This window comes from Bos taurus, chromosome 15 (genome assembly GCF_002263795.3).
Source record: "Bos taurus isolate L1 Dominette 01449 registration number 42190680 breed Hereford chromosome 15, ARS-UCD2.0, whole genome shotgun sequence".
Lineage (NCBI taxonomy): Eukaryota > Metazoa > Chordata > Mammalia > Artiodactyla > Bovidae > Bos > Bos taurus.
In genome coordinates this window covers 79,276,014-79,289,082 of record NC_037342.1, presented here as the reverse complement: position 1 = coordinate 79,289,082, position 13,069 = coordinate 79,276,014, and the positions used below count along the sequence as shown (strand labels likewise).

Here is a 13,069-nt window from a genome sequence, read left to right as displayed (position 1 = left end):
TGAATATTCTTCATTTCTATATTTATCTGAGAATTCCAGGAGAGTCAGGTTATTTTTAAAATCACCATTTCCTGGAAACATAATCCTATTTAATTTCCAGGGTTACTTGAGAACCTATAAACCAGACATCTAATCTCAGCTTTCTCCAACCAATGGCAGCCTACCTTCATTTATCTACAGAGTTTTAAAACTAGAATGACTCTAAAAACAGCATGGATTTCTAATAAATCTCTTCAATGCAGCTTTCATGTCCTTATTCCTCAGGCGTAGATCATGGGGTTCAGCATGGGAATCACCAGTGTATAGAACACTGAAGCCATTTTATCAGCACCCAGAGAACGGTTAGTTTGAGGCTGCAAATACACAAACAGTAGAGTTCCATAGAAGACTGACACTGCTGTAATATGTGAGGCACATGTGGAAAAGGCTCTTTTCCTTCCTTCTGATGAACATATCTTTAGAACGGACAGAAAAAAATGTTGAAAGAAGATGCTATGACAGTAATTATGGAAAACACCAAATTTGTAGATGCAGACATATATATTATTGCTTCTAGAACTGAAGTATCAGAGCAAGATAATGCTAACAGAGGGATGGTATCACAGCAAAAGTGATTGATTACATTGGAAGAGCAATAAGTCATAGAGAATACAGACGATGAAGTTACAATTGATGTACAAAAGCTATAGAAGTATGTGAGGGAAACTACCAGAAGACAGATCCTCTGAGACACCACCACTATGTAGAGCAGGGGGTTACAAATGGCCACATAGCGGTCATAGGCCATCACAACTAACAGGAGCACCTCAGCTACAATGAAAACCAAGAACCCTCCCAGTTGGGTGGCACGTTCATAGTAGGAGGTGGTGTGTTTCTTTACTAAGAAATTGATCAGCATTTTAGGAGCAATGACAGTTGAATTGCAAAGATTGATGATGGCCAAGTACCAGAGGAAGAAATACATGGGGGTCTGAAGGTAAGAGTCCACACTGGTGAGGGTGATGATGCTTAGGTTTCCTGTCACTGTCAGTCCATAGATGACCAGAAAGACAAAGAAGAGTGGGATCTGGAGGTCTGGACGTTCTGAGACTCCTGTGAGAATAAACTCAGTGACTCAGGTGAAATTTCCGTTAGCCATGTAAAGGTTTGGAAAGTCATCTGTTTGAAGAAAAAAAGAAGTAGTCACAAACCTTATGGAATTATTTTCCAGTACTGTTATTAGATGTCAAAAGCAATCCTTTGATGAGATTTCCTATTGGTCTCAGTTACTAAACTCAAACTTCTAGGTCTAGTAAACCAACTTTGCAATCATTTACTGAAGAGATGAGACGGGTACGGCAAATTAAACAGATGATCCAGTGTAATGTATATTTTGAAATTTTATTTTCTCATAATCTTATTAAATTATGACTGTTTTAGTAGCTTAAAAAATAGAATGGAGATTCCAATCTGATGCCTCTTGCACAGAGTGTGAGGAAGACATGAGGAATTGCAAGTTCCCTAATAATTCAAGATTTCCCCAGTAGCTTAATGGTAAAAAATCTGCCTGCCAATGCAGGATACGCAAGAGACAGAGGTTCAATCCCTGGATTGGGAAGATCCCTGGGAACAGGAAATGGCAACCTGTTCCAATAGTCTTGCCTGGAAAATTCCATGGACAGAAGACCCTGGTGGGCAACAGTCCTGATGGGGGTCACAGAGTTGGACATGACTGAGTGACTAAGCACACAAATAATTTGGCATCTACTCTTAATTTCCTAATCTGAGATTTCTTGCTTTTTCTTAAGAATAGATAATTTAGCCAATGCTCTACCCCTTTTCATTTATACTGTATTTCTATAGCTTCTATTTGGTCTGTATTGAACTTGCAGATTTGACCATCTATTTATGTTAAACTCTTTGCTCATTTTTCACTTTATTACCAGAAAAAAATATATGGAGACATGTTCTTAGATACATTTTTTACATCAACTATTCTCTTTTCACCTTTAAAAAAATTTTTCTCTTTGAAAGTGTTTTCCTCCCTTTCATAGCTCTTTTCCTTCTTGCCCACAAGTTGATACAATTCCTCATATTATTTCAATGTGCTTTTATTTTTAACCATTATTTTTTTATTTATACAATTTTTAACATTATTTTTTGAATTATGAAATACTTCTAACCTCAATTTTAGTTCATAACTTTACTGATATTTTATCAGATTTTTGATATTTTTTCATCAATGCAATAATATTAAACATCCTTTTATAGAACTTCTATGGTAATTTCATTACATATATTTGCTAAAGGATCTACATGAGATTATAATACAACTGAATATTTTGCTAGAGATATTTGAAACGTGATATTTGACCTCACTAAGTTGAGCTTTTTCTCAATAACAATTGATGTCTAGTTGGGGGCACCTGACATAAAGAAGTCTGTTCAGAGTCTCTAAGCTGAGGACTCGGAGAGAAGTTGTAGAGGGTCAAAGTTACATGACCAATTAACGTAAGATTTACCTTTTAGCAACAATTAACATATATATATGCAATATATTAACAATAATTAATAAAGTGAGCAGGAAGAAACTTTTGTAGATGGTGAATCTGAAACTTTTGTAGATAGTGATGATCTCACTGATGCACACACATCTCCAATCTCATTAAGTTGCAAACATGTAGAGTTTTGACATGTCAATCATAATTCAATAAAGTGTTTTTTAAATCTATATATCATAAATATGTGACTTTTCAAAGGCCAGAACTGTTGACATTTCTCTTCTAAACAAAATTAAAATAAAAATTCTACAGTAAGAAAGAAAAAAAAGAGTTGTGACAATGAAAAAGAATCAGCGATATAAGACCAAAATTACTTCTAATATTGTTGAATATTTTATACTGACACCAAACATTGTCTTTGGTCCCTTGAATCATTTTCTTATTTAATTACCAGGTATTTGTTGATTTTCTACTTTTGTCAGGAAATAGCCAAGCTTCAGTTGAATGACTTGTCCCTTACCTCATGGACATACTATTCCAGTAATAGGGAAGAGAGAAAGGGCTGGTAACAAAATATAAGCACAAGATAATTGTAGAGTATATTAATTTTAATAAGGACAAGTAACAAAATACACATTAGGATAACCTGGGAGAATTATTTCACACAAGATGTTAAAAGAAGACCTTTTTGAGACATACATTTGAACTAAAACTGAACGGTGAGGCAGAACCAACTTTTGAGTGAATCACCAGAAGAACATTCCAGGATTCCGATTTCTTGAAGATGCTGTTTTAGGGTAGAAAATAACTATTCCTTTTCCTGTCTGTTTTTATAGCAAAACTTAATGGAGCCAGTGTGACTAAATAATAATGAGGAAATGGAGACAGTAGAATCATATAATATAGGTCACAGTAAATAGTTGGATTTTATTTTAAGTGAATTCTAAAGCATTGTTAAGTTTGAAGGTAGATAAGGAACACGGTCAGTTTTAAACTTTAAAAAGATAATTCTTGCTGTTATGAAGATAATAATTACATAATTGAAAGGAGGTAGAAATCATGAGTAAAAATTTAAAAGTGAGTAAACAGTTGCTATAGGATTCCTGGTGGAAGATAATGAGCCAAAGTAGAGAAATGGAAATAGAAGATGGTACATTAACAGTTGAGAGCAGAAACAAGAAAGGCATCAGCAACATAATTCATGGTGTGGGCTCTATGAGAAAGAGATGAGGGAATGACACTGAGATTAGGAACAAAAAATACTTTTGTGATTTTTTTCTTTTGTGACTGGATCAATATGGTTTTTCAAATTTTGGGGTTATGATTTAAGATGGAGTGATGAAAGTGATATTATGAACTTATTAAACTTTAAGTGTTTGTGAGAAATTTAAATATTAATTTAGGCAAGCTACTAAGTAACTCTGGAGCATATTTGGTAAGTTAGACTTGCAGATATTTAGGAAATGAGCCCTAATGATCATACGATATTTTTTCATTGATTTCAAGATTTTTTCATCTGCTTCAACTTTTTTTTTTTAATTGTAGCATAACTTCCCAATAGGTTTCTCGATATACCTGCATCCTTTTCCACTGAAGACTATCCTCTCTTTTGAGAATCTAGTTTTTCTTTTGTCCTATAACACTGCACTACAGGATGTTGATTCTGTGTCTCTCATGCCTCTTTTTCTTTTTTTCTCAACAACAAAAAATTTTTTATTGAATTATAGTTGATTTGGGCTTCCCAGGTGACACAGTGGTAAAGAATCTGCCTACCAATGTGGGAGACTTGAGTTTGATCTCTGGATTAGGGAGATTCGCTGGAGTAGTAAATGGCAACCCACTCTAGTATTTTTGCTTGGGAAATTCCATGGACCTTGTCTACTTTTTAAATTTTGATTTAATGCGATAAAATACATAATATTTTATCTGCCCCATTAAATAATTTATGAGTGAATAGTACAGTATGGTAAATTATGGTTAAATGCTATAGAGTAGATCCATAGATTTTATTCACCTTCCTTAACTGAAACTTTATATACCTGTTGATTAGCAACTCCCTGTATGGTCCAACATACAACTTCTGGGCATTTACTGAAAATAATTTCCACCCAAGATGGAAGGGTCATGGTGGAGAGGTCTGACAGAATGTGGTCCACTGGAGAAGGGAACGGCAAACTACTTCACTATTCTTGCCTTGCAAACCCCATGAACAGTATAAAAAGGCAAAAAGATAGGACACTGAAAGATGAACTCCCCAGGTCAGTAGGTGCCCCACTATGCTACTGAAGATCCGTGGAGAAATAACTCCAGAAAGAATGAAGGGATTGAGCCAAAGCAAAACACCACCCAGTTGTGGATGGTGATAGAAGCAAGGTTTGATGCTGTAAAGAGCAATACTGCATAGGAACCTGGAATGGTAGGTCCATGAATCAGGGCAAATTGGAAGTGGTCAAACAGAAGATAGCAAGAGTGAACATTGACATTCTAGGAATCAGCAAACTAAGATGGACTGGAATGGGTGAATTTAACTGAGATGACCAGTATAACTACCACTGTGGGTAGGAATCCCTTAAAGAAATGGAGTAGCCATCGTAGTCAACCAAAGAGTCTGAAATGCAGTACTTGGATACAATCTCAAAAATGACAGAATTATCTCTGTTCATCTCCAAGGCAAACCATTGAATATCACAGTGATCCAAGTCTATGCCCTGAACAGTAATGCTGAAGAAGCTGAAGTTGAACAGTTCTATGAAGACCTACAAGACCTTCTAGAACTAACACCCAAAAAAGATGTCCTTTTCATTAAAGGGGACTGGGATGCAAAAGTAGGAAGTCAAGAAACATCTGGTATAACAGGCAAATTTGGCCTTGGAATATGAAATGAAGCAGGGCAAAGGCTAATAGAGTTTTGCCAAGAAAATGCACTGGTCATAGCAAACACCATCTTCCAATAACACAAAAGAAGACTCTACACATGTACATCCCCAGATAGCCAACACCAAAATCAGATTGATTATATTCTTTGCAGCCAAAGATGGAGAAGCTCTATACAGTCACCAAAAAACAAGACCAGGAGCTGACTGTAGCTCAGATCATGAAAAATCCTTAATGTCAAATTCAGACTGAAATTGAAGAAAGTGGAGAAAACTACTAGACCATTCAGATATGACCTACATTGAATCCCTTATGACTATACAGTGGAAGTGAGAAATAGATTTAAGGGCCTAGATCTGATAGATAGAGTGCCTGATGAACTATGGATGGAGGTTCATGACATTGTACAGGAGACGGGAATCAAGACCATCCCCAAGAAAAAGAAATGCAATAAAGCAAAATGGCTATCTGAAGAGACCTTACAAATAGCTGTGAAAAGAAGGGAAACGAAAACCAAAGGAGAAAAGGAGAGATATACTGATTTGAATGCAGAGTTCTAAAGAATAGCAAGGAGAGATAAGAAAGCCTTCCTCAGTGATCAATGCAAAGAAATAGTGGAAAACAACAGAATGGGAAAGACTAGAGATCTCTTCAAGAACACTAGAGATTCCAAGGGAGCATTTCATGCAAATATGGGCTCAATAAAGGACAGAAATTGCAGGGACTTAACAGAAGTTGAAGATATTAAGAAGAGATGGTAAGAATACACAGAAGAACTGTACAAAAAAGATCTTCACGACCCAGATAATCATGATGGTGTGATTGTTCACCTAGAGCCAGACATCCTGGAATGTGAAGTCAAGTGGGCCTTAGGAAGCATCACTACGAACAAAGCTAGTGGAGGTGATGGAATTCCAGTTGAGCTATTTCAAAACCTAAAAGATGATGCTATGAAAGTCCTGCACTCAATATGCTAGCAAATTTGGAAAACTCAGCAGTGACCACAGGACTGGAAAAGGTCAGTTTTCATTCCAGTCCTAAAGATGGGCAATGCCAAAGAATGCTCAAACTACTGCACAGTTGCACTTATTTCACATGCTAGTAAAGTGATGCTTAAAATTCTCCAAGCCAGGCTTCAGCAATACGTGAACTGTGAGCTTCCAGTTGTTCAAGCTGGTTTTAGAAAAGGCAGAGGAACCAGAGATCAAATTGCCAACATCCGCTGGATCATGGAAAAAGCAAGAGAGTTCCAGAAAAAAAAAAACATCTATTTCTGTTTTATTGACTTAGCCAAAGCCTTTGACTGTGTGGATCACAATAAACTGTGGAAAATTCTGAAAGAGATGGGAATACGAGACCACTTGACCTGCCTCTTGAGAAACCTGTATGCAAGTCAGGAAGCAACAGTTAGAAATGGACATGGAAAAACAGACTGGTTCCAAATAGGAAAAGGAGTACATCAAGGCTGTATATTGTCACCCTGCTTATTTAACTCATATGCAGAGTACATCATGAGAAACGCTGAGCTGGAAGAAGCACAAGCTGGAATCAAGATTGCCGGGAGAAATATCAAGAACCTCAGATATGCAGATGACACCACCCTTATGGCAGAAAGTGAAGAGGAACTGAAAAGCCTCTTGATGAAAGCGAAAGTGGAGAGTGAAAAAGTTGGCTTTTAGCTTAACATTCAAAAAACTAAGATCATGTCATCTGGTCCAATCACTTCATGGCAAATGGATGAGGAACAGTGGAAATAGTGGCTGACTTTATTTTGGGGGGCTCCAAAATCACTGCAGATGGTAATTGCAGACATAAAATTAAAAGACACTTACTCCTTGGAAGGAAAGTTATGACCAACCTAGATAGCATATTCAAAAGCAGAGACATTACTTTGCCAACAAAGGTCCATCTAGTCAAGGCTATGGTATTTCCAGTAGTCATGTATGGATGTGAGAGTTAGAGTATAAAGAAAGTTGAGCGCCAAAGAATTGATGCTTTTGAACTGTGGTGTTGGAGAGAACTCTTGAGAGTCCCTTGGAGTGCAAGGAGATCCAATCCACCCATCCTAAAGGAAATCAGTCCTACTTGTTCATTGGAAGGACTGATGTTGAAGCTGAAACTCCAATACTTTGGTCACCTGCTGTGAAGAGCTGACTCATTTGAAAAGACCCTGATGCTGGGAGGGATTGGAGGCAGGAGGAGAAGGGGAAAACAGAGGACGGGATGGTTGGATGGCATCACTGACTCAATGGACATGGGTTTGAGTGGACTCCGGGAGTTGGTGATGGACCGGGAGGCCTGGCGTGCTGCAGTTCATGGGGTCGCAAAGAGTCAGACACGACTGAGCGACTAGATTGAACTGATACCCTACCAAGTTGGTGGTTTTTTTGTTTTGTTTTGTTTTTGTTTTTGTTTTGTTTGTTTGTTTGTTTTGTTTTTTTTTAGGAAAGGATATGTCTTGTTATAGATGCAGTTTCTATTCCTGTAGGGTCAGATAGATACCCCGGATGAGGAAATAACAACTCACTCCAGTATTCTGGCCTGGAAAATTCCATAGTGGGGGCTACAGTTCATGGGGTCCCAAAGAGTCAGACACAACTGAGCATGCCTGTGTGCATTAAAGCAGACAAGATACAAAATGTATGCAAAGAGATGACTGCATTTTGAATCTTCAGAATTGCTGATGGCAGTTAGGAATTATTTGGGCTTAAAGTCTTTCTCCAAAACTCTTAAAAAATCTTCCTATATTTACCAGTCTACTTGCTCAATTTGTAAAGTCTTTTCTTTAAAAAAAAAAAAAAAAAAAGAAAGAAAGGAAGAAAAAGAAAAAACATGGACTACGTAGTTAGCAAGTTATCAACTGGTAGAGAAAACAAGAGTCAGACACGACTGAGCGACTGAACTGAACTGAACTGAGAAAACAAATGAATAAAAAATCTCCAAGTTTATGCATGGGAGTTGATCTTATATATAAGAATATGCATATCTTTAAATTAAATTATTTTCAATTTATAAAATATTTAATGGGTGACACAATATTTTAAAATATTCCTTTTAAAATATTGAATTGGTTACATTAACAAAAAAGCCAAATGTTGCATGAGGCAAATACTAAAAACTATTTGTTATTGATCTGAAATTTAAATGCAGCTGAATATTCTGTATTTTATCTGCGAATTCTAATCTTACTGGATTCTAATAGTTAGATTGGTGATGATCTGTGCACTCTTTCTGCACCTGTAATTTCCAAATGCAGCTTTCAACTTTCACAAGTCAAACAGAAATAGAACATGTTGTCAATTCATGGGATTTTAACGCCTTAAATACTATTCCAGGAAAACCAGTTAAAAAAGGAAATAATGAAATTCCTGTGAGATAAAGAATGATCTTTCAGTGACCATAAAAGTGTCTTTAGTCAGAATCTAAGAATCAAGGTGAATTACCAACATTAGGTGATCATCAAAATCAACAGCAATGTTTATCTACTCACATTTAAAGAGTAATTGCAGTTTTCTGCTCTCAAGTTTCTCTTACTTTTCTCTGAGTAAAGAGAATTTACACTTTTCTTCTCTCCTTCTGATGTTCCTTGAGGAAGTAGTATGGTATTTATTCAGACATTTTTGTTTAAATTATCTGAGAGATTAAAAAATTGCCTGTAGTTTCTGCTAATTATCCAAGATATTCTGCGTATTTCCTAGTGAAAAAGTGTAAGGGGCAATTTTAGGAAAGGAAGAAAACAGCATAAATGATCTGCACAGTTCCATTGAGACCTACAGCCTGTTTTATGTGCTCATTCATTTACACAGACTCAATGATTATAGTAACAATGAAAATGCTACTGTATGGGCTTTAACTCAGCAAAACAGAAACAGTTCCAAAAGTCATGATATAATTGTAAACGAATCATCATTGCATAGAATTTTTTAAATTTATAATTCCAGTAAAAAAAAATATGTAGTTGGCACTGGGGTGAAAATATATCATTTAACTTATATGATATAAATATGGAATATAACAATAAACAGAGGAAAACCAAGCTCAGATAAATTATGTAATATGACCAAAGCCATGATGAAATTAAAGCCTCATCTTTAAGTGAGTGGTATACATACTCTGACCTTTAATATGACAAACCCATAACAATTATTGAAATGCAGTGTGTGTTTAAACTATAGTGCTTCCTGAGCTGAGACACCAATACACTTGGATAATGCCCAGTACAACATCATGGAAGGTAAAATTTAACATAAGACAGTACATGCTCTCTCATAACATTTTACCTATACCCTCAGCCTTATGTATTAGAATTGAGCAAAAATCATAAACAGCTAAAGATGGATCTAAACTGCATGGATGGGCAAGTTTTGGAAAATGTGTCATTTGTTCCTAATACCTAAATCAAAATATAGAATGTTTTCAGCACCACAGAAACTTCTCCAGTGCTTTATAACCCCTCCACCCTTCCAGGAATAATGGAAATTTCCCTCATTTAACTCCACAAACATTCTCACAACTCTAGCAAATACTACTCTGTTTTCTATCCCTAAACTTATTATCCTGTTTTTGAATTTCATGCACATGGAATCACACAATATTCTCACTCTGGTATCTTTCACTCAGCATAGTGATTTTGAAATTTATCCATGTGTGATTTTATAACTATATGACATCCCACTGCATGTGAGTGCCACAACTCTTCAAACATTGATGGATATTGTGTTTGTGCTGTGCTATTAAAACGTCTAGCATAAAGAGTCTTATATAAGTGTATGTGTGAGTATATATCCATTACTTTCTCCTAGTTAGGGATCTTAGAATAACTAGGATATAGGTCACTGTATATTTAACTTTACAAGAAACTGCAAGATTACCAAACTTATTGTAGCATTTTACATTAGCAAAAGCTGTGCATGAGAATTTCATTTTCACCATATTCTTACCAATATTTGATGTAAAAATTAATACATACACACATATATATATATAAATGGACACTGGGATAAAATAACTATATTCCCTGGTGGCTCAGACAGTAAAGAATCTGCCTGCAATGTGGGAGACCTGGGTTCAATCCAAGGAGCAAGCGTATTTTAATTTCATAGCTTCAGTCACCATCTGCAGTGATTTTGGAGGCCCCCCAAAATAAGTCTGTCTCTGTTTCCATTCTTTCCCATCTATTTGCCATGAAGTGATGGCACCGGATGCCATGATCTTAGTTTTCTGACTGTTGAGCTTTAAGTTGACCCTTTCACTCTCCTCTTTCACTTTCATCAAGAGGCTCTTTAGTTCCTCTTCACTTTCTGCCATAAGGGTGTTGTCATCTGCATATCTGAGGTTATTGATATTTCTCCCGGCAATCTTGATTCCAGCTTGTGCTTCTTCCAGCCCAGCGGTTCTCATGATGTACTCTGCACATAAGTTAAATAAGCAGGGTGACAGTATTCAGCTTTGATGTACTCCTTTCCCTATTTGGAACCAGTCTGTGTTCAAATCTACATCTTACGTTGTCTAAACTTTGCCCATTGAAATTTAAATTTTACTTGATTTTTTGAATTTTACGTGTGCTATGCTATGCTATGCTAAGTCACTTCAGTTGTGTCTGACTCTGTGCGACCCCAGAGACGGCAGCCCAGCAGGCTCCCCCGTCCCTGGGATTCTCCAGGCAAGAACATTGGAGTGGGTTGCCATTTCCTTCTCCAATGCATGAAAGTGAAAAGGGAAAGTGAAGTCGCTCAGTCATGTCTGACTCCTAGCGACCCCATGGACTGCAGCCTACCAGGCTCCTCCATCCCTGGGATTTTCCAGGCAAGAGTACTGGAGTGGGGTGTCATTGCCTTCTTTGTTCCATGTGCTAGATAAAACAATTTTTGCATATTTTCTCCCTGATATTTTATATTTTGATATTTCTGTTTTGTTCTATGTCCCAATATCTTATTGTATTACCAAAGAGATTTTTGCTATCATTAGGAGACCAAAAAGTTATCTCCCACAAGAAGAATTCCACAAGTACAAAACAGATTGGAATGCAGGAGATGAAGTGGGTAGAAGAGGCCATGATGTTTACAAAGTCTCAAACGAAGGTACAGACGAATGCTCTGAAGATCTGAAGGCTGAGCAAGAGCAGGAGAACTGAGAGCCACTCTCTGCTGTCACTTCAAGGATTACTCTAATTTTCTTCTATTGACTATATTGGTTTGTTAGGAACTTAGAATCTATCTTGAACATGGTTATATTGTGCTGTGAATACATGAATATTGTCTTAAGAGGGTTGATTTATTTGTTCTTTTTTAATTAGAGCAGGAAATTAACAAGGTTTTGGAAAACTACAAACTCTGCCTTATGGGTGATATCATAAATATTAGTTCATTGATGTTGTTGTTTGTTTGTTTTGGTCTGGGACAACTTAGATCTTCCAGTAACCTACCTGGGTCAGTAGGATAAATGAACTTGGCTCAGGATAAGTGAACTGGACAGCTTTTACAAAGAATGAGGATCTCATTTTCATACACTGTTTCCTTTCTGAAATTCATTGCCAAATTTCTGAGACTATTGTCTAAATTCTGACTTTTTGTTCTTTAGATCAGAAAAAAAAAAAAAAAACTAGGTTATTTTTAAGATTTCTATTTGTATGATGCAGACTAGAGCCTTGCCTCAAAATAAATAAAATGGGAAAAACACTTATTCCGTTAGCTTCTAATGCTGTTCAGAATCTCCTCCACACAATGCACCTTTCTTAACCATCTCCTCATTTACCTTAGAGTTAAAAATTATATCAGCTTAAAAGAACAGCATGAATTTGTCAGAAATCTCTTTAAGGCAGCCTTCACGTCCTTGTTCCTCAGGCTGTAGATCATAGGATTCAGCATGGGGATCACCAGTGTATAAAACACTGAAGCCATTTTATCAGCACCCATAGAATGGTTAGTTTGAGGCTGCAAATACATGAAAAGCAGAGTTCCATAGAAGACTGACACAGCTGTCATATGGGAAGTGCATGTGGAGAAGGCTCTTTTTCTTCCTTCTGATGAACGTATCCTTAGAATGGACAGAACAATGTTGAAATAAGATGCTACAACGGTAATTATGGAAAACACCAAATTTGTAGATGCAGATACAAATACTACTGTTTCTGGAAAGGAAGTATCAGAGCAAGACAATGCTATCAGAGGGACGATATCACAGTAAAAATGATTGATTACATTGGAAGAGCAATAAGACATAGAGAATACAGAAGACGAAGCCACAATAGCTGTGGAAAAGCTGTAGAGGTATGTGAGAGAAACTAGCAGAAAGCAAACCCGCCGAGATACAACCGCCAGGTAGAGCAGGGGGTTACAAATGGCCACATAGCGGTCATAGGCCATCACAGCTAAAATGAAAATTTCAGCTACAATGAAAACCAAGAACATGCCTAGTTGGGTGGCACATTCATAGAAGGAGGTGGTGTGTTTCTTTACTAAGAAATTGATCAGCATTTTAGGGGCAATGACAGTTGAATTGCCAAGATTGATGATAGCCAAGTGCCTGAGGAAGAAATACATGGGGGTCTGAAGCCGAGAGTCCACACTGGTGAGGGTGATGATGCTTAGGTTCCCTGTCACGGTCAGTCCATAGATGACCAGGAAGACAAAGAAGAGTGGGATCTGGAGGTCTGGGCGTTCTGAGACTCCTGTGAGAATAAATTCAATGACTCGGGTGAAATTTTCATGAGCCAT

The 13,069-nt window shown here is 36.9% G+C and overlaps 1 protein-coding gene and 1 pseudogene across 1 annotated transcript; both read right to left on the bottom strand.

Annotated features, from left to right (window-relative positions):
- OR8J14P (olfactory receptor family 8 subfamily J member 14, pseudogene) lies at nucleotides 202-1,138 on the bottom strand (annotated as a pseudogene).
- On the bottom strand, nucleotides 12,122-13,069 carry OR8J3F (olfactory receptor family 8 subfamily J member 3F). The gene has a single exon (XM_002693664.1). The coding sequence runs from the start codon at nucleotides 13,067-13,069 to the stop codon at nucleotides 12,122-12,124; it is 948 nt and encodes a 315-aa protein (XP_002693710.1).